At 37.1% G+C, this 20,682-nt stretch overlaps 4 protein-coding genes and 4 non-coding genes across 12 annotated transcripts in view; 4 read left to right on the top strand and 4 right to left on the bottom strand.

Annotated features, from left to right (window-relative positions):
- Positions 1-20,682, bottom strand: part of LOC6042805 — a 73,381-nt gene that overhangs the window by 24,706 nt on the left and 27,993 nt on the right. The window lies entirely within an intron of this gene.
- LOC6042801 (tyrosine decarboxylase) lies at positions 1,470-15,379 on the top strand. Of its 4 annotated transcripts, none has more exons than XM_038262766.1 (9): positions 1,470-1,698; positions 5,578-5,980; positions 13,021-13,091; positions 13,174-13,410; positions 13,658-13,969; positions 14,031-14,424; positions 14,481-14,733; positions 14,792-14,881; positions 14,937-15,379. In XM_038262766.1, the coding sequence occupies exons 2-9, from the start codon at positions 5,614-5,616 to the stop codon at positions 15,124-15,126; spliced, it is 1,914 nt and encodes a 637-aa protein (XP_038118694.1). In that variant the 5' UTR covers positions 1,470-1,698; positions 5,578-5,613; the 3' UTR covers positions 15,127-15,379. The 4 variants fall into 4 exon arrangements, with proteins under 4 accessions (XP_038118694.1, XP_038118692.1, XP_038118693.1 ...); XM_038262764.1 differs by having other exon boundaries at positions 1,470-1,709; positions 5,590-5,980; XM_038262765.1 differs by having other exon boundaries at positions 1,470-1,709.
- On the bottom strand, positions 6,010-6,134 carry Trnay-gua. Its single transcript has 2 exons — positions 6,098-6,134; positions 6,010-6,045 (listed from the first exon to the last, which is right to left on the bottom strand). It is a non-coding gene; the product is annotated as a tRNA-Tyr (tRNA).
- On the bottom strand, positions 12,043-12,143 carry Trnay-gua. Its single transcript has 2 exons — positions 12,107-12,143; positions 12,043-12,078 (listed from the first exon to the last, which is right to left on the bottom strand). It is a non-coding gene; the product is annotated as a tRNA-Tyr (tRNA).
- Positions 12,285-12,383, top strand: Trnay-gua. The gene is made up of 2 exons: positions 12,285-12,321; positions 12,348-12,383. It is a non-coding gene; the product is annotated as a tRNA-Tyr (tRNA).
- Positions 12,560-12,660, top strand: Trnay-gua. Its single transcript has 2 exons — positions 12,560-12,596; positions 12,625-12,660. It is a non-coding gene; the product is annotated as a tRNA-Tyr (tRNA).
- LOC6042800 lies at positions 15,371-16,463 on the bottom strand. Its single transcript, XM_038261420.1, has 3 exons — positions 16,180-16,463; positions 15,834-16,121; positions 15,371-15,772 (listed from the first exon to the last, which is right to left on the bottom strand). The coding sequence occupies exons 1-3, from the start codon at positions 16,461-16,463 to the stop codon at positions 15,649-15,651; spliced, it is 696 nt and encodes a 231-aa protein (XP_038117348.1). The 3' UTR covers positions 15,371-15,648.
- On the top strand, positions 19,718-20,678 carry LOC6042799. Its single transcript, XM_001870767.2, has 4 exons — positions 19,718-19,784; positions 19,836-20,258; positions 20,324-20,571; positions 20,633-20,678. Exons 1-4 carry the CDS (start codon positions 19,739-19,741, stop codon positions 20,648-20,650), a joined length of 735 nt encoding a protein of 244 aa, XP_001870802.2. The 5' UTR covers positions 19,718-19,738; the 3' UTR covers positions 20,651-20,678.

Raw genomic sequence — 20,682 nt, 5'->3', positions numbered from 1 at the left:
AAAATAAATTGCAAACCAAGTTTTAGTGACAAAAAGTGAAATGAAAAATCACCAAAAAAATTTCCGTCTATCATTTTTTTCAGTGTAGTCCTTATCCTTAACTACAACTTTGCGAAGACACCAAATCGTTAAACAAAATCCTTCTAAAGATATAGATTTTAGAATTTTCATAAATCATTTTTGTATGGACAGCTGTTAAATTTGTATGGAAAATTATATGGTCAAACTAATGATGCAAAATGGCTTGGGCATACCGAAGGCACAAAAAATGTTTCAGCCGGATTTTAAAATACAAAAAAAAATCGAGTTACCGAGTTCTTACAGAATTGCTCAAAAGTCATGGTCAAGTTTGACAATGTTGTAATTTTTTCGAAAAAAACGGATAATATCCAATAAATTTGTGTTGAAAAAAAAACATTTGAAAAAAAAGGTGTGCTGTATTCAGATGTCGCCAGCGCAACTGTTTAATCAATTTTGGTGATATTTTTGATTTTTTGGAGTGCAAATATTTCAACTGTAACATATTTAATTTTGAATCAACATACTTGGGATGCTAAATATTTCCCCAAATCAGGTCACTAATTGAGATTTTAATCTCAGTAGAGAACAGAAAAGGTAAATTTCAGGTTATCTTTTGGGAAGAATATGGAAAAAACATTGCTTTTAAAATAAAAAAAAGGTCCTTGTTTAAAAGAAGTTCAAATTAAAAAAAATAACTGTCATGATTTCAGTGTTCAGTTTGTTCTTTATTCAAATTATTTAACGAGCATCATCATACTTGACACTTTTAAATAATTTATCAGTTCATTGCACACTGCATACACAAAAAAGTAGTTGAGTTAAGTGGTCCTTAAGTTTTTTTTTGATGTATGAACAATTGTCCACGAGGGGGTGATAACAGATGTCCAAAAAAAGTGTCCACGTGGTTTATGGATGGTCCCTAAACACAAAAAAGTATTATTTTAACATTGAGGACAGGTGAAATTAAAAAAATCCATATCTGATTTGGAAAAAGTCCAAGCAAATCAATTGCATCTCATGCACTTGGCAAACCGTTGCCCCGTGCTCTTTTATTGGATATGAATCCATCTCTATTCAAGGCATACGCATCATAATCATATTCCGATTGCTGGTGATGGTGCATGTTTATACCAAAGCCAAAGCCATATCCTATCCCGTTCGGACTGAGTTCATTTCGAATCCTTTTTTTGTGTGTGCGAAACAACGGATTCAATCGCTCAAAAAAAAAAAAGAGAAAGAGAAGAGAATAGAAGAACGCCCAGGAATGTCGAGCATGTCAAAACGGTCGGGAAAAAAGGCATTGGAGCCACCCACCCTCGCGGAACCGCCGCCGCCACGATGACGACATGCGTTCTATGCGAATAGCGCAGGACTTGATGATGATGACGCCTGTTGCTGCACAGTCAAAGGACTTCAACCGGAGGATGGCATAGAACGACCGACTAGCTTAGTAGAAGGTTCCACGCTGAGCCCAAATTCAGTACTTCACCGGAAGTCAAACGGATCGGTCGAATTTGAGGCATCGCGGAAGGACTTTGTGAAATTGTAGTAGTTGGTGATAGAAAAGTGACTAGTGACTTGTGTTGAAATTGTTTGGAGCTTTTTGAACATTGTGGTGCTGCTGTGAGGGGAACCAAATCCCTTCTGATTACTGGATTACCCAACTGAGCGGATTAGGTGCGGAGAAGGTGGTTTTAGGAAGCAACATTGGTTGAATGATTCAGTTTGCCGGAATGATACATATTCAGATCTAAAGTATTTTTTTGTAATTGTTTTGTTTCGCTCAACAGGAAAACTAAGATTTTTGCTTAATTTGCATCTTAAAATTGTCTTTATATATTTTTCTATTCATTGAAAAGTGCTATGAAAATATTCATAAATTTTCATATTGCAAAAAGATTTTCAGAACGATTTGGTGTGTTTTATTGTCAAAGTTGGCTGTTATGATCAGGACTCTTTAGGAAAAAGTCGTTTTAACCAACTTATACCATTTCGATCTTTGCCATTTAAGCATTTTGCACTCATTTTTCAAATGAAAGTCTTAATTTTAAAACCTTAAAATGTGCTTTTCCTAAATATGATTTATCAGTAACTCGTTTTTAAAATTAATCTTTTCAATCACAGTCCAGAGTCGATTTTTCCGAAGTTAGATGTTCAAAAGTTCGATTATCCGCGGAACCGGAAAAACATTTTTTTTGGCCATCCGATTTTTTGTTGCATTTTTTAATCTGGCTGAAACTTTTGGATACCTTCTGTATAGGTACCCAAAGAAGTCATTACGCATATTATTTTTAAAAGGAAGAATATTTTTTGGAAAAGGCTAAGGAATGTTGGTCTGATTTTAGACATTTAAAATATTTTTTTAAAGCTATTAAAATTATGAAATATTCATATTTTTTTAGCATTGACTATGAGAAAATATAGTAATATAGTATATAAAATATAGGTTCAAAGTTCAAAAAAGGAACTATTTTACAAAATTGAAAATACGCTGATTTTTTTTAAACCTTAAAATTGCTATATTTTGATTACAAATTTGATTTCACATAAAAAAGAAATATAAAAACATTGACCTCTTTCCAGATTTTTAGAAAAATAATCTTTGAAAAAAACATAACTATTTGAGTTTTTCTTTAAAAAAGAAGGCCTAATGTGCAAAATTTTTTTTTTCTTTTTTGGTATTTATGAATACCCCTGAATCGAGGTGGTTTCAAAAACACTCAAAAATCAAAATAATAAAAAAATAAATGTGTTTTTTGAACTTTGGACCATTGTGGAATTTTCTGGAAAGGTTTCATTGTATGTACCCTAAGCCCTAAAAACAATTTAAGTGCAGCAGTTCCATATGAAAGTTAAAGGAAAAAAAAGTGCTTTGATTTGGCTAAAAAAATTTTTTGACCAAAATAATTAGACCCGTACTTTTTTGTTTGGCCGTTAGGGTGGCCTACGCCGTGTTAGGTTGGTCTGAAAAATTGAAATTTTCGTCGATTTTCACAAAAACCACTTTTTTCAAAAAATCATAACTTCGCTCCATTTTAACCGATTTTAGCTGTCTTGGGCGCAAATGAAACATGATAAGTTTGACTTCTAAGAAAAAATAATGCCGAGTTTCTAAAATCTAGCCTAACATTTGAAAAGTCTTCTGAAAACATCAAACGCCGTTTTGACGGTGTCTGGACCAAAGAGGTTATATTTGAATATATTTTTAGCGGATTCCTTAGACAATTTTACATAACATTTTTTAAAATAAAATCCGGGTTTTTCGACGCGCCACGCGCAAGAACGGGAAATTGAAATACGCAACTTTTGGTACCCTAACATGTATAGGTCATCGCTGAAATTTTCGAGTTATCGCAGTTTTAGTGAAAAAAGTTGATTTTTTGTCGATTTCATCAATTTTTCGTATCCGCGCGCGGCGCGCCGAAAAACCCGGATTCTATTAAAAAAAATCATACCTCTGAATCCTGTTAATGAACCTCGCCCAATTTTTGATATATTAAGTAAAATTGTCCGAGGAATCCGTTAAAAATATATTCAAATATAGGCTCTTTGGTCCAGACACCGTCAAAACGGCGTTTGATGTTTACATAAGACTTTTTCAAATGTTAGGCTAGATTTATAAACCCCACTTTTTTTTGGAAGTCAAACTTATCATCTTTCATTTGCGACCAAGACAGCCAAAATCGGTTGAAATGGAACGAAGTTATGATTTTTTTTGAACAAAGTGGTTTTTGTGAAAATTGACGAAAATGTCCTTTTTTTCGGATCACCCTAACACGGCGTAGGCCACCCTAACGGCCAAACAAAAAAATACGAATTTTGGCCAAGGAACCCCCAGAATTTTTTTGAGTCAAATCGAAGCACTTTTATTTATTTTTTTCTTTAACTTTCATATAAAACTGATGAGTGACAAAAAGTAATTTTTAAAAAATCAAAAAAAAAAAACATTTTGATGCCATTTTCCGGTGCAATTTTTATTCCTACCTACAACTTTGCCGAAAACAATCGATAGAAAAAATCAATGAAGGATGCAGATTTTTGAATTTTCACATACATTTGGTATAGCTGCCAAATTTGTACGGAAAATGATATGGACAAACTGATGATGCAAAGTGGCTTCTTTGGGCAAACCAAAGAAAATTTGAGTTTTAACGACCCATAAGAAAACAACAACAAAATTCGTAATTCGATTATCGAAGTGATTTTTTTTTAGGACTTCGGACAAACTTCGGATAATCGAGTCAGGACTGTAATTTGCAGAGTTTTAGGAAATATTTTTTCGCCTTATTTAAGAACCTTGAGGCGTTCTTAGCTACTGCCTGATATTATTGTTGATGGATTTTTAAAATATATTTTTTAAATTTCTTTCAGTTCTATTGTCTTTGAGACATTACTTCAATTTATTAAATTATTTGGTTGCTGTTTATTTTTGTTTGGCACCTTACTTTGAGTCAAAAACAACCGTTACGAATTACTATCGATTTTGTTCCAAGTCCGGAGCAGCTGTTCTCGCGTAGGCCTTAAAAAGTGAAAGTCGGTCTTTTATTCGGATAGCCTCCGACTTGGCGGCTCAACTAACCTAACGCAATTGCTGTACCTACGCAAATAGAACTTGAGACTTGAAATAATTCTACCCATTGACGTGGCGACGTGCCTTTGAAGGGTATCAAGAAAGGCTAATCCTGTGGGAAACACGAGTTCCACAAAAAGTAGCCTGAGTGCAGGAAAAAAGCAATCGTCATTTCGACGATAAGCCTTGAACAAATTAAATTCAGCTGAACTCTGTTTTTCAATTACCATTTCGAGTGATACAATAGAAAAGTCTGATTTTTGCAGTTTACCAGCAAATAAATTCAAACTCGAATATTCCCCAATAATGGCGTTGCATCGTTGAAGTCATTTGTAAATAAAGGGATCGAAATACCGTACCTTGATATTAGCCATGGCCGCTGCTAAAATGAATCACTTTTGCAGATTTGCCAATAAGGGTAAAAAAATGCGAGAGTAGTCACAGTCAAGAGTCAGGAGAAAGCAACACGTGCCTACGATTTCCCCACGCGAAATTTCTGAAATCAGAGTTAGGACTGCGCCAAAAAAGTACAACTTCATTCATTCCAATATGCATACAGTAGTGCTGCAATTATGCGAACTGTGAATATTTCTTTCTCGATTGTTTTTGTATAGTCGGTTGTGATTACTATATTTAAAATTTTCAGGTGATTGATGATGTAAAATTTCAGCTATTTTTTTAACCTTATCTGATTCAAGATCATTTGTTTACTGTACCATACGCGCTTTTCTGTCTTTTTATTTACTCTGGCGGTATGCAATTTCACCGGAAAAGTGGTCTGTACTTTTTCTTCACCGGCTTGGAACATTGACTGAAAAGTCATTAAAAGCGTTCCCTATATCGTCTCTATTTATAAAATACTCGTGTAAATAGACCTAGCACATATTCTGGCAAACTGACTCATTTGTAACGCCGCGGTTCATCCCATATTCGGTTGTGGATTTCGACGTCCACAATCCAAAATCCAGACAACGTTCACTCATCAGGTCCTTATTTAGCAACAAAAAAAACCCCAGCAAGCCATGGACAGTAAAGAGTTCCGCCGTCGGGGCACGGAGATGGTCGAGTACATCTGCAACTATCTGGAAACGCTCGAGGAACGGCGGGTCACGCCGAGCGTGGAACCGGGCTACCTGAGGCACCTGCTCCCCGGCGAGGCCCCGGAAAATCCGGAACCGTGGGAAAAAATCATGCAGGACGTCGAGAGTAAAATCATGCCCGGCGTGACGCACTGGCAGCATCCGCGCTTCCACGCGTACTTTCCCTCGGGGAACTCGTTCCCGTCCATTTTGGGCGACATGCTGAGCGACGGAATCGGCTGCATCGGGTTCTCGTGGGCGGCCAGCCCGGCCTGCACCGAGCTGGAGACGATCGTGCTGGATTGGTTGGGTAAGTAGCAGCAGGGACGAAAAAAAATCTCCTTCGAGCCGGATTTGAACCAGCGACCTATGGATTACTGAGGGAGAAGTGTGCGCCTCTCTATTGTTTATGGGAGACCTCCAAATTCTACAGTCCACCGCTCTACCAACTGAGCTATCGAAGGGGGCTTGAAAGTGCACCTTTGCTTGCCGAACAGATAATGTTGCTCGGTGGTGGTTTGATCACCCAAAACGCATTTTGTTTTATTTATTTCGATCACTGAGACTTTCAAGGTGATCGTATTTTTAGCAGCTTCGGTTCGGCTGATAGTGAAAGGTGGGGTTCCAGAATCTGGCCATTGTTGTTTTTATTTTCTCTTTCAGCCATGTTTCCAGTTCACCAATTGATGGTCAGCTTATGTGATAACATAAAGCTGCCTAGCACTAGAAAGATAAAAAAAATTGGAAAATGTTTCAAGGGCTTGTAAATCCAGCTTTCACTCTGTCTTTTTTTCAAGGCTCGATGCTGCAAGTTTTTTCAATGAAATTTCAATTTTTTAGGGAAGGTTATGAAGGAAGGACAAAAACTTGAAATAAAATTAGTATTGTGTATCTAATAAAATTAAACAGGAAACAAAATATTTTCATGATTCTAATATTTCAACTTTCTAAGGAGAGCTCCACAGCCCATCATTAAAAAAACGGCTATTAGCCGCTTTTGGCAAAATCGAGATTTTTGCTCCAGGTGATAAAGGATGTTCCAGCGCATCTTCCAAAACTTGAATTTCACTGAAACATTGTTTAGTTTTGGCTGCCGATGCGAAACACCAAACGGCTAATATCCCATTCTCTTTTGAAAAATCCGTGACGAAGATTTGGTGACGAACACAGAAAACGCGTTTTTCTCGGAATACTTAGTTTGGCATAATATCCGAATCTTCAATTATGGGCAGTCCAGATAACTGAACTTCGGATACACAAGTCTGGACTGTTCTGGATAGACCTAAAATAGTTGAAAATTGGTCAACACAACTCCGAGTCGATGACAAACAAGGTTACCAGCTCAAAATTTTAAAAAGCTGGCAAAGTATCGATAAAAAATCTTGAAAAATCTGGCAGACGAAAATCTAACAGTTTTGAATAATGAGGGGGCAGGAATATCTAAATTAATTGAAAAGTTTTAAGAATTTGAATGAATTACCATTTTCTTCTATAAAAACACATTCTAAATTTTACGATTTTCAATTTAATTCGTTCATTTTAATCAAAAAGTTGTTCAAAAATAGCCATAAAATGAAAAATCAGCAAAATCTTTATTCTGGCTGACACTTGAAAAATCTGGCTTTCCAGATTTTTCTGACAACCTGGTAACCCTGATGACAAAGCCGCATTTAGATCTTTTTCGTATCCTAAAATCAAAATTTGTAAAAATAAAAAAAGCAAAATAAAAAAAATATTTTAAATCGCTATTGAGAATGTTTAAACATTACATCTAGAGATTATCGAGATAAGCAGCGTGTTGAACCCAGGAAGGTGCTGTGTCCTATCCCTCGCCTAGACCAGACCAAAATCCATGATAAAGCTGTCAGACCAAATCTGTCAGACCAAGACTGTCAGACCAAAGAGCAAAAAGTAAACAATCTTGGTCTTCGACGTAGGTGCACACAAATCAAGAAAAGAAAATTTGAAAAAGAATTTTATTTTTCCAATTCAATGACTGGGTTTGGACTGCAAAATTGGATGGACGTCAGAAAATGATTAAACAGTGCGGCGTCCTGTACACCGACAATTTAATAAGCAGTTAAGCCTTATTCTTCCACTTTAATTTTTGATCGCGTTTTTGGTTTACACCTGAAAAATCTTGAAATTATTTATACGGATTTGTGATTCCTCTCTTTACATCATTCCCTTGGTTGAACCACGTTTTTTTTTTCAAAATTCCATACCGTCATCTGGGGTGAATCGGGACTATGGTTTTAAATTTGGAAATGGATGTAAACATTTTGTTGGTCTTAGTCTGTTCTAACCGAAACCAACCAGAAAAATCAAAATATTGTGCTCCTACACGGAGAAAAACGAGTTCCCAAAATCGTGAACAAGCGTTCATGAAAATGAGAACCACGAACAAAGTGTTCAAATTTTATGGTACGTTTTTCAAAAGGTTCCCATTTTCATGGACGCTTGTTCACGATTTTGGTAACTCTTTTTTCTCCGTGTACATGGTTAAAACTGTTGTCCCGATTTGCCCCAGTGTACTTAAAATCGGTTTATCTCAGCAATATTACAGCCTCACTTTTCCAATTTGGGCATTTCTGTAGCTTTTTGCAATAGTGGAAAATACTCGCAAATTTGTACCCAGAGGAAAGATTTTATGATTCAATATTTTTAACAAAATTGATGGACTCCTTAAAAAGCCTTCTTTTAATTACTTTTATTTACAAAAAAATTAAGAATTAGACAAACTGATCTACTAAAAAGAGAACGGTTTTTAAATGTTGAAAGTAACTATTTTAATTGAAAAAAGACTAAGCTCAAAGTTAAATTTTACAACAAAAATTGATCTTGAAAAAAATCGATTTTGTTCAATACAATTTTAACTTGGTTAAATCAATTCGTCGGTCATACTATAAGGCTACCAACTCTTGCTTAGCAAAAATCCGTACACTTTGCCGATATGACAGCATGGTATAACAAAAACTGTCAAGGAATTATTTATATAAATTAAATTAAATTTGAGATTTGAACATTTAAAACTGTGTCGTTTTTACAGCTTACTGAGCGCTTATGATTTGCACGTTTAAATAATAAATAAACCGTGATTTGAATCAAAACAGTACGTACTTCATTTTTTTTTGTTAAACGTTTAAAAGTTCACGAAGTGTCAAGTTTGCTTTTACGAATAATATCGTTCTCAGTGTTTTCGCAAACACATTTCCAAGTTTTTTTTTTATGAAAAGGTCCTATAACATGTGAAACACAACAGTTTAAAGGACCTTTAAAAAAACTCTAAATTTGTTAATTCAAATGTTCAAAAGTTTTCACAAATTTTAGAAAGCCGTTCAATGGATAAATATGTTTAATAAGAAATTTCTAAAAGAACAATTCGATTTTTTTAAAGGACCAACATATGAAAGACAATAGTTTATAGAACCTTTTTTTTAAACTCTAGAATTATTGATAATCATGTTTGTATTGGGGAAAATCCGGAAAACTTCCTTTTTAAATCAAACTCACTGTTAAATAAAAATAAAAAATGTCTAGTTAACAAAAGCTTTGATCAAATAAAAAAAGAAATTCAATGTTTAAAAAGTTGTTAAAATTCTGTACAAATCCGTATTATACGAAAAATCCCTACAAAAATTTCGGCCTGTTAAAAATCCGCGAAGAGGGTCGAAAATCCGTATGGTAAGGAAAAAATCCGTACAGTTGGTAGCCTTAATGAGGCATACACTAGAACTAAAAAAATGCATTTTACTCCACTAAAAAAAAACAAATTATCAAAAATAATGGTGGCAAATATGTTCAAAATAATTCTTTAATATTTTTTTTGACAAAAAATTGTTTGAAAAATGTGTTTCCGTAAAGTATTCTCAATTATATTTCAAAAAGTGACTTATATAGAGGAACCAATAAGGTTAAATGAAAGTTTTGAAAATAAGTAGATTTTATTCAATAAGACTAAATTTCAAAGGAAAATTCAACATTTATTTAAGTGGAAATACTGACTGGTCAAAAGTTGAACGTACGATCACGATTTCAACTCAACAATTTGGTCCACGATTGACCCAGCCGATGACCAAAACAGTCATTTGCAGTTCAAAATTCCTAGAATGTTTGCTTGATCTCTGACGTTCACACAAATACCGTAATGTGGCGGTTGCAAAATAATTTCAAAATCACACACACAAAGTTTGGCGTTTCACGCTGGTGATGACGAATAAACAAAGCTTCCTCTCCCTCTTTTAAATATACGTTACACTCGGAAACTGTTTAGCCGAAACGTACGTCTAACAATAATTTGACTAAGATGAGTTGCACAGTAAGAAAAACATTTTGTTTGCTGACCAAAATAAATTTTCGTAAAAACAAAAATTCTACCATTTTTTCATCAAGTATAACACAACATTAAAAAATCGATTAGATTTTTTCCGTGCTAAACACTAAACAATCTAGTTAAACGAGAGTGAAATTGTCTACAATTATTGTGCGTATTCCAATTCATCATCGCAGCAGGCGTTTGGTCATTTCCGCTTACAAAAATAAATCCACTAAAATTTTGTGTGTATTTAAAAATACGCGGTTTACCGCCCACCTCGGAAAAGACAAAAAAAAAAAAAAACGCGCTGTCCGACATAATTTATTGGTTATTAATAGGGGTGTTGCTAGTGGCCAGATGATTTATCCATCCGTCACGGCGCGTGTTTGGCCACGGGTCTGCCCCTGACGTTCCGAGTGGGTGTAAACGACCTTAACATATATATATTTTTTCTGGTCACAGGGTGACCACTCAAATTCCATTTTCAAATTCCCGACTTTTTCCAGACTTTTCCAGAATGTTCAAATAATAAGCATTTCTTATCTAAAGAATGATTTCAAACAAAAAACTTTCTATAAGAACAGTCAATAACCAGCGAAAAATAAATCACAATGATTTTTTTTTTAAATCCAAATATAGGCATTTTTTGTAAATACAAAAACTTAACAATAAATAAAAAAACACTTCAAAAATGGAATTGCATTATTATGATTCAGAGTAGAAACACAAACAATAAGTCTTTGAAAAAATAATCGAAAGTTCAACAATACTTATAACTTCCATGTTATTTTTTAAATTGGCAAACGTATAGTTTTAGATACTTTTTTAACTGAAAATGTCAAAAAGTTAAAGATAACTGAACTTAAAATAGCGTTTCATTTTTTCAAAACTTCATCATTTTAAATCAAAGAATGATTGAAACATAATTGCTGTTATTATTCATTCAAAGGATTTAGAAAAATGTCAAGAAATTCATAAAATTTTATTTTAATTTTGTAATTTTTGATATTAAATTTTCTAATCAATTTTAATTTATCTAGTGGTTAGTATTTAACTGTTTTTTTTCAATGAAAATTAAGTTTGATATGACTTTATGGCTTCCCATTTATTTTAAGCAAAATAATTGAAGAAACAATTTTTTTTAAACAATTTTGCAATAACTAAAAATTTCTTGGATTATTTTTTTTGCAATTTCAATATTTTCTTTATGTTTCCAAAACGTAAAAAAGTTGCTGTGAATACAAAGAGACGAGTTGTTGAAGGAACAACTCGTCTCTTTGTATTCACAGTAATGCATTCTGCTAAAACGCTCAACCAAACCACAAGTAAAAAAGTTTTTCAATTTTGGATTTTATTCGATATTTAGGTTTTTCGAAAACTGAAAATCAAGCTTAATCTATGGTAGATAATTTACCCATGCTCACAAAAAAAAGTTCAAGGGCAACATTTGGAAAAAACACATTTTAAATTACTTAATGAATTTTGTTAAACAATTACAAATATTTACCCAAAAAAAACTCAAGTTCAAATCCTGTTTCAAATATTCAATTATGTGACAAAATGGAATAGAATCATAATTCTAAGCTGGCCATTACGCTCTATTTTTATATTAGTTTTTCATCAACTTTACCTCTTGTTTGATGAACAAAAATTAAAGCGATCATTTGATTCATAAAAAATATTATGAAAATCTGTGTCAAAGACTCCAATATTCATTAAGATTCTGAATGCCTTTAACAGCTTTTATATACTCAAATAAATTGAAATAGTGAAAAGAACCTTAAATTTAAAGTAAGTTACTAAAGCAGAAATGAGTGAATTCAATTTGAAAATTGTACAAAATATTACAAAATTTATTCAAGAGTTAAAAAAGCTCAGAATTCCCGACTTTTTGACATAAAATCATAAATTCCCGACTTTTTCCCGATTTTTGGAGGATTTTGACGAATTCCCGACTTTTTCCCGACTTTCCCGATTTCCCGACTTGAGTGGCCACCCTGTGGTCATTTGACGTCTTTTGGTGGGGAGAAAAAAATGAATTTGAGGAAAAAAGATTTTCCTTCGAGCCGGATTTGAACCAGCGACCTATGGATTACTGTGATTCATCGAATCCAATCATTTCTACAGTCCACCGCTCTACCAACTGAGCTATCGAAGGAGGTGTATTGATCTTTTGACATTTTGTAACGAATTAAATAAATTGTCAGCACTCAGCGACTGGGCGAGTTAATCAAACCTGCCTGAACGTGATATCTTGAAATTGGTTTTGGAAAATTCGCGTGATCAAAGAACCATGCACCCTTCGATAGCTCAGTTGGTAGAGCGGTGGACTGTAGAAGCAGAAGAAGTCAGATATTCAGTAATCCATAGGTCGCTGGTTCAAATCCGGCTCGAAGGAGTTATTTTACTACTCACTAGAAATACCAGGAATACCAGAAATAAAATGCTATTACATTTTTTCTAAAAAAAATCTATGATTTTCAACAATATTTGACAAAAAAAAAGATAAGTCGGTTTGCAAAAATAAACCAACAGTGAATCATGTTTGTTTTTTATCTCTCAACGATACCAACACCTTCGATAGCTCAGTTGGTAGAGCGGTGGACTGTAGAAATGATTGGATTCGATGAATCACAGTAATCCATAGGTCGCTGGTTCAAATCCGGCTCGAAGGAGATTCTTTTTATTTTTGATCAAATTAAAACAATGGAAGATGTTTTCGGCCATTACTCAAACACTCTTATTTGAAATTGAACAAAATAGAATAATTGTATAAGGCCATCTTTCAACATTATTTTCATGTTTATTAAAACAAGCAACTTGCGGACACCGTCGATTTAACTGACCTAACCGCAAATTGGTTTTTAATTTAATAAAATGTCATAACCATGGTTGCTAATAAAAACTACTCGCACCCAACCCACCGCGATGTGCAGAACTCTGGCCAGCTGGCGCACATCGGCTGGAAAGAAAAGTCCCGGGAAAAACTTTAACGTTAATAAATCTACTACGTTTTTCTCGTCCCACCCGCGCAGGCAAAGCCATTGGCCTGCCGGATCAGTTTCTGGCGCTAAAGCCGGGCAGCAAAGGAGGCGGCGTAATTCAGGTAGATTATGACTTCTAATTATCATCATCGCTGAGGGTGGTGGTGGCCGCAGAGTAATGCAATTAGCGCAATTTTCCGACAGACTTCCGCGTCCGAGTGCGTCCTGGTGACGATGCTGGCCGCCCGGGCCCAGGCCATCAAGGTGCTCAAGCAGCAGCATCCGTTCGTCGAGGAGGGCCACCTGCTGTCCAAGCTTATGGCCTACTGCTCGAAGGAGGCGCACAGCTGCGTCGAGAAGGCCGCCATGATTAGCTTCGTCAAGTTGCGCATCCTGGAGCCGGACGAAAAGTGCTCCCTCCGGGCGGACACGTTGCGAAAGGTGAGGTCAGATGTTTTTTTTTATTCGGGGGATCCCAGCGCACCTGGTCCGATGGATTTGTCGGAGCAAAAATTAGCAGATGTTCAACCGAAATTATCGAATAACTGTAAATGAGAAAAAGTAAACACCTACTTTGCTAAAGTGGGGGAGTCCGAACGGACACCTTCTTGTATACACATTGATACATTCGATAATTTTGGAGATCTTATTCACACTTAATAACGAGATCACCGTGATGACTTTCCAGGCCATGGAGGAGGATGAACAGCAGGGTTTGATACCGTTTTTCGTGTCAACCACGCTCGGAACTACCGGTTCGTGTGCGTTTGACGATCTGGCCGAGATTGGTGAAGCTCTACAGCGCTTCCCCAGCGTCTGGCTTCACGTGGACGCGGCCTACGCGGGTAATTCGTTCATATGTCCAGAGCTCAAGTATCTGCTGAAGGGCATCGAGTACGCCGACTCGTTCAACACCAACCCCAACAAGTGGCTGTTGACCAACTTTGACTGCTCGACGCTGTGGGTCCGTGACCGGATTCGGCTTACGTCAGCTCTAGTGGTATGTTTGCTTGAGAGTTGTTATATCGTAACTATGATGCTAGGTTCTGAATATCCGGTAGGTTGACCCTTTGTATCTCAAGCACGGTTATTCGGACTCGGCCATCGACTACCGTCATTGGGGTGTCCCGCTGAGCCGACGATTCCGGTCGCTCAAGTTGTGGTTCGTACTGCGCAGTTACGGAATCACCGGGCTGCAGAACTACATCCGTCACCACATCGATCTGGCCAAGCGATTCGAGCGGCTTGTGCTGAAGGATAGTCGCTTCGAGGTGTGCAACGAAGTCAAGCTCGGACTGGTGTGCTTCCGGCTCAAGGGCACTGACCGGATCAACGAGAAGCTACTGAGCTGTATCAACGCGTCCGGCAAGATCCACATGGTACCGGCATCGGTCAACGAGCGGTACGTGATCCGGTTCTGCGCAACGGCTCAGAATGCCACCGTTGAGGATATTGGTATGTTGTCAGCTTAATAATCTCTTCGTGAGGCTTCAACTAACTCTACTTCACAGATTACGCATGGGACGTCATAACGGACTTTGCGGCGGAGATCCTGGAGAAGGACCAAGCCGACGAGGTGACCGAGATCGTGGACCGGCGCAAAACGCACACGCTCGCCCAGAAGCGATCGTTCTTCGTGCGTATGGTCAGCGATCCGAAGATTTACAATCCGGCCATCAACAAGGCGCAGACGCCATTGAGGATTTCCGGCGAGCTGACGTCACCGTCGACCGATGGAACCGTCGTTACCGTGCAGTCGCCAAAGTGAGTTTTGAAGAAGTGGGATACGATTGTGAATGGTAATGACAATGTGTTTTTACAGGACTCCCGGATCAGCTTCTTGGATCAGCTGGCCGTTGGCCTTCCTGTTTGCCAACTCCGAGGATGGGCCAAAGAACGATATGCCATTGAGGTAAGTCGATCTAGAATATCTTTAAGAGTCATTTTCTGATTATCAACTTGTGCAGATTCCGTCATCTGGACACCATGGTCCGACTGTCCGCTTCGCGTCGTAACTCGGCAACCGGCGGAGGATCGTCACCGGAGGGTGAAAACGGACTGGTTCTGGCCAAATCGCCCAAGCGATCTCCCATTATGATACGAAGACGGGGTACGTCACCGAGTTCCGGTGGTGCCGGCAATGGATCGGACAAGTAATTTTAAACTAAAACAGGACACTCTCAAACCGATGGATCTCTCTTCTCACCTGGCAGCAGAACTTACTCTAGTCGTCGCAATTCTTGAATGTTTAAACGTAAAATGTGTGTGTAACTCTCTAAAAAGTATATTCAACCATCGATTCAAAAGTCGGCACGGGAATTCTCTAATTATAGGCAAATATGCAGGAAGAAAGATATGGGAAGGGGCCTGAAACGCCCTAAATATAGCACACTGTTGGAAGTATATTATAATATTTATTCTCCACTCTCTCACTCACCGCAAAACATACACACTAGAACACGCAGACGTTGAAGTAAATAAACAAATTCCATAGATTGCAAGTTGAAAATCTAGCAAAACAAGGGAAACTAGCTCTTTTCGTGCACTTCGAGTCCGTCAAGAAGTTGTTTACATTTTCACATACCTACTTTCCCTCTTTCCACCCAATAGCTTTCCTCTACCAGGTATCAGATGATTGCTAAATGTATGAAACATTGTCGATTCGAACCTTTTATTTCATCAAGCCGAACCGATGCACGACGTTATCCGGATAAAGTTATCGTAGAACAATTGCGTCGCAGCAGCGAATACTGAACACTCGGATAGTTTGTTCAGGAGGCAATCCTTGGCTCGAACCACCGAACTGTAACATGGGGTAGGTATTCAGATTAGCATACGAGGATCAAGATGCTTGATCAACATACCCGCAATCTTCTTCCGTCAGTGCCTTCCGGTCGTCGTACTGCTTGTTAATAATATTCAGCGCAGCACACTCGAAGATGTATCCACCCAGCTCGTTGGTACACTTCTCATGCTTAACTCGATCGTACACAATATGCGCTCCATCGTCCTTGCAAACATGTCCCAAAACGCTCTCGATCCACCCTCGGAGTGCCTCAAAGATCTCGTAGTTCTTCTCCGGAACGCAACCCTTAACGGCCACCATGAACGGTTCGAAGCAGTTGGGAGCTTTTCTCAGGTTTGGACAGTGTCTACAAGAGGAAGCATAACAATCAATACCACGATCCCACGCAACGACCGTCACCGGACTTGGCCAAAATCGTCCGCTGGTTGTCCGCGTCCAGTCGGATCGCGTCCATGTTGAACTGGATCACGTCCAGCGTATTCCTCAAGCAGGCTCGCACGTTGATCCAGGTTCGCGTGATGATCGATCCGTTGATGCCCTTTTTCTCACACTCACTCTCGGCGTACTTCCAAAGGTTCACGTACGAGAATTCCATCGGATCCAGCAGGGACTCATCGTTGGAGTCGGCCCGGATTCGATCGCAAAGCGACAAAAAGGTTAGTATCAAAAGGGGCGCTGCAAGCTTCATTGCTAACGGATGACCGTCCAAGACTGGTCCAGCGAAATTGGGACTAAACCAGACTCGGTATACACATTGTCCGAAATGCGACTGCGATAACGTGGTGAACTTTTGTTCTGTAGGTCAGTAAACCGGCGATAAGTGTTTGTTTTTAACTCGTCAAAAATCATTCCCTAAACCCTCACAAACTTTCATTCAACTAGAAATCGTCGTACGCACCGCCAGGTGCATGATGTAATATTTCATCATCTTCCCCTCAAGAATCACGTGGCTACCTCTCTTAAGGAAAGGCTTCGACAACATGCCAATCAATTCTTTGAGCCACCTTTTTCGCATGCTGAAGTGGTGAAATGGTTCAGTGGACTCATCTGCTCACGTAAGGCTCGCCTGCATAATTACCGTGGAGACACATTTTGGCCGTGGTAGCAGGTAGGTAGTGAATCATCGTGACCGAACAAGTTTTGGCCCCCAACCAATGCGGCCGGTTAATGGACCAATCGCGGCAGCTTTTATTGAGGGGGTACCTGTTTTGTGGCCTATCATTGTGCCCACCGCCTCGAGAAACGGAATTGCTTCCACTTGGCTGAGCTGAAAGGGGAGTTCGGAGAATTCGAGCGTGCAAAATTTTGACGGATGCTGATGAGATGAACTCATTGCGGGATGCTGCGAAATACTGTTGGAGATATGAATATTTGCTCACTATTTTACTTGAAATGTTCATCAGAAGTAAAGGGTGAGCGAATAAAATATTAGAATCAGGATAATTTATATGAAAATATCGCAAATTATTGAAGCTGTTACAAAACAAACAATATAAAAATACATGAAATCCGTAGTAACAGTGATTTTTCGTTATATCCATGACATTTGCTCTTGGTCATGAAATTTGTTCAAAACACTCGAGGTTCAAGGAACCAATTCTTTAATTTGCGATGTTGGGCTGTTTTGTTTCCGGAGTTATCCCAAGCAGCTTAAACGCCGAAAAAGAAAAAAAGATAAATTGGTTTATTGGACCAGCTTAAAAGTAACTCCACACCTTTTGGCCCTGCAAAAAATACGGGTCTAATTATTTTGGCCAAGGAACCCCCAGAAAAATTCTGAGCCCAATCGGAGAACTTTTTTTCGGTTTAGGCTATTTTCAAATGGAATTGCTGTATAATATATGAGTGAAGTATAATAGTTCTGGGTTTTTTAGCCGGATGGGCGAACCAGCATGTGATAATGCATTGGTATCGTCAAAAATAGCAGTTTAGTGCAGATATTAGCGACTAAGCCTAATAATTCGTCGAGATATGTATCTCATTGGATTGGGTTTTGAAAAAGCTTTACAAAAATGTGCAACATGCCAAAATTTTGGTTAATTTTGGCCACGTTTTAGTTTAGTACAGTGTATATATATTTTTATTAAAAAAAAACATATTTATTTTCCCTAAAAGAGCACTCAGCTAGCAAAATCTAAACTTAGAAACAAGTACCCTCCCTGTAAAGGCTTTTGAATTGATCTCAGTAGAAAGGTTCTCCAAATCTCTGAATTGCAAATGTAACATCCTGGAGCAGAACTGTTAAATTCTTAAAAAAAAACATTCAATTTTCAATGATCGTTGCAATTTTTTGAAGTTTTTGATATATTTTTCAATATTTTAAAAATATTTCCAGTGATCTATTTTCAGTATGAATAATTAGATTTTTAAGCATTTAAAAAAAAAACTTTATCACTAAAAAGTTGTTCTGCAAAAATACATTAGCTTTGCTTACTTATTTATTAAAAAAAAAGAAAATAGAAAAAAAAACTTCAAATTGAAGTAAACACAGTTAAAACTGAAAGAAATAAATCTCTTTTTGTAAATTTAAAGACAACAATCCAAGTTTTTTCATAAATTTCACAATTTTACGAAATGGATAATTTTGTTTTCCTGCACAATTTTTCACCAATTTGAGCTAACCAGTTTGCAAAAGAATGAAAAATTCAATTCCCGAAATCGTGAATTGTGCTCATGATTTTAAGAACCACAGAGGAATATATTCACGTTTATAGTGCAAATGCACCATACTCATGAATGAATTCCTTCGTGGTTCTCAAATTCATGAACTTAATTCACGATTATGGGAATTGATTTTTTTCTGTGTAATTAAAAATTTCGGAAAATCTAACCTAATATATCAAAAGCTCGTATGACATAAAAAATGCTGTTTTAGCCAAAAATCTTGGGTTTGAAAATAATTTTATCGGAAATTTGACATAACATGTCCATAAATAGTTTCATTGAAAGGATTTCCAGACGCGGTTTTTCCACAAAAAACTTAATTTTTGATGCAACGCGCGAGAGAACCATAAAACGGCAAAACATATATTTTGGAATTGGTATTTCAGAAAAAAATATATTTTTCAAATGGCAGAGAAATTTCTCTACACAATTTTTATTTTCTGAGAATTGGAAAAAATGCTGAGACAGAGCATTGCAATTAATTGAAATTGAGAAAACTATTTTTTGTGTTTTCCAATAAGTCTAATATTTATAACTGATGATATCTCTGGAAATATTCATCAATTTTTCTATAAAAAAAAAAAAAAAACTATGAAATCTTCCAAACTTGATTGCAAATATTTTTTATATTTCTATTTTTTACAATCAAAATTGGATCAATAGTTTCTGAGATATTGTCAGTAGAAAAAATTGGACTTATTGAAAAACAATTTCTTTTTCCTTCAATTTAAATTTGTCTGAAAAAATAAACATTTTCCAATTTTTATGACTTCCCTTCCTAGGATACAGATTGCCGTATATTTACAAAGCATATTTGTATGGACAGCTGCCTAAATTGCATGAAGAATAGGACGAACTAATGATAGAAAATTGCTTCTCTGGTTATAGGGAAGCCCTCCAACAAGTTTCAAACAAGTTCAAATAAAAACAAATAAAAAAAAATGGCTTTATTTTGAAATAATTCACAATTTTAGTAACTCTGAGAAATCTATTAAACCAAAACCTTGTATATTTGAAGAGAACAGTAGACAAGAATATCTTTTTAAAATAATTAAGTTATTGCATTTATTTATTTTTTAAACAATTTTGAAATTACCGAAAAATTCTAGTGATTCGCACTTTTTTTTGCATTGAAAAATCACTGACGTTAGTAATTAATTCACTTACACTTATCATCACGTGATACTTTATTTGTATTATTGAACGAATAAGTATACACAATACGATTTGATCTCTATCATCGATTGAGCAGTTGATCAGTTTCTGTTTTGCATCTGAACTACACAGATCTTATTAATAATGAATTTGTTACTGATAGTCACGGTGATCGTTGCAATCGCCAAAGGTATGATCTAATCGAAATAACCAAACAGACACAAGCAAATTTATTTTCAAGGCTGCTTGAGTGCTCCAACGGAGGACTCAGATGAAAGAGAATCTCTGCAAGAATTGGAAGCCGTCCGACGTCTTCGCAAGACACTGGAGGATTCATGTGAAAGCAATAGTGGCTCAAACGCCACTTATGGCGACATGATGGAGGCAGTGGCTGATACTCCCGCGTGTTTTGGGTCCAAATTTGACCTGGAAGAGCTGGTTGATGGGTGGAACCGGCTTAGTAATGCCACCAGGGAGCAGTACTTTACGAAAAATTGTCCGGTGGTAAAACAAGGCGTTCAGGAGTGTTTGGTACCAGTTGAGGCTAAAGGTCGGTTGTGTATGACGTCGGAAGCTCAACGGGTTGAATGGCCGGACTTTCCGATGTATTTGCTTCCTAAGGTGGTGGATTTGCTCTGCGAGGGTCATGGCGAGATTCTGTTTGGTAAGGACGGGTTGTTACGATAATCTTCAAGATTAAAATGATCAAATTTCACAAATTCCAAACAGCAAACAGTAGCCAAAGCCCAACGAAATGTTTTGAGAACTATTTCACCTACATGAAGCAGTGCATGCGGAACTTTGTGAGTGAAACCAACGCCAAACCTCGGGGAGAGTTTGCCGAGGTCGAGTGTCGGGTACTGGAGCGATCCCGACGGTGCGTGATCGACAAGTTAACAAACTGTGGCAACGGCGAGCTGATCAAGGTTTTTGACCTGCCGTATAGATCCGTCGTGGAGCAGACGGCGTGTAGCAATGTGGGTATCAAGCGAAAGTGTTTGAATTGTAAAAGTCTTGACATTCCTTTTTCCTTTTCAGTTCATTAAGCTTGAATAAAGATAAATATTTATGTTTTCCTCTGTTACTTC

Source organism: Culex quinquefasciatus, chromosome 3 (genome assembly GCF_015732765.1).
Source record: "Culex quinquefasciatus strain JHB chromosome 3, VPISU_Cqui_1.0_pri_paternal, whole genome shotgun sequence".
Taxonomy (NCBI): Eukaryota; Metazoa; Arthropoda; class Insecta; order Diptera; family Culicidae; genus Culex; species Culex quinquefasciatus.
Note: the sequence above shows the minus strand (reverse complement) of the source record. Positions and strands in the feature narration are given on the sequence as shown.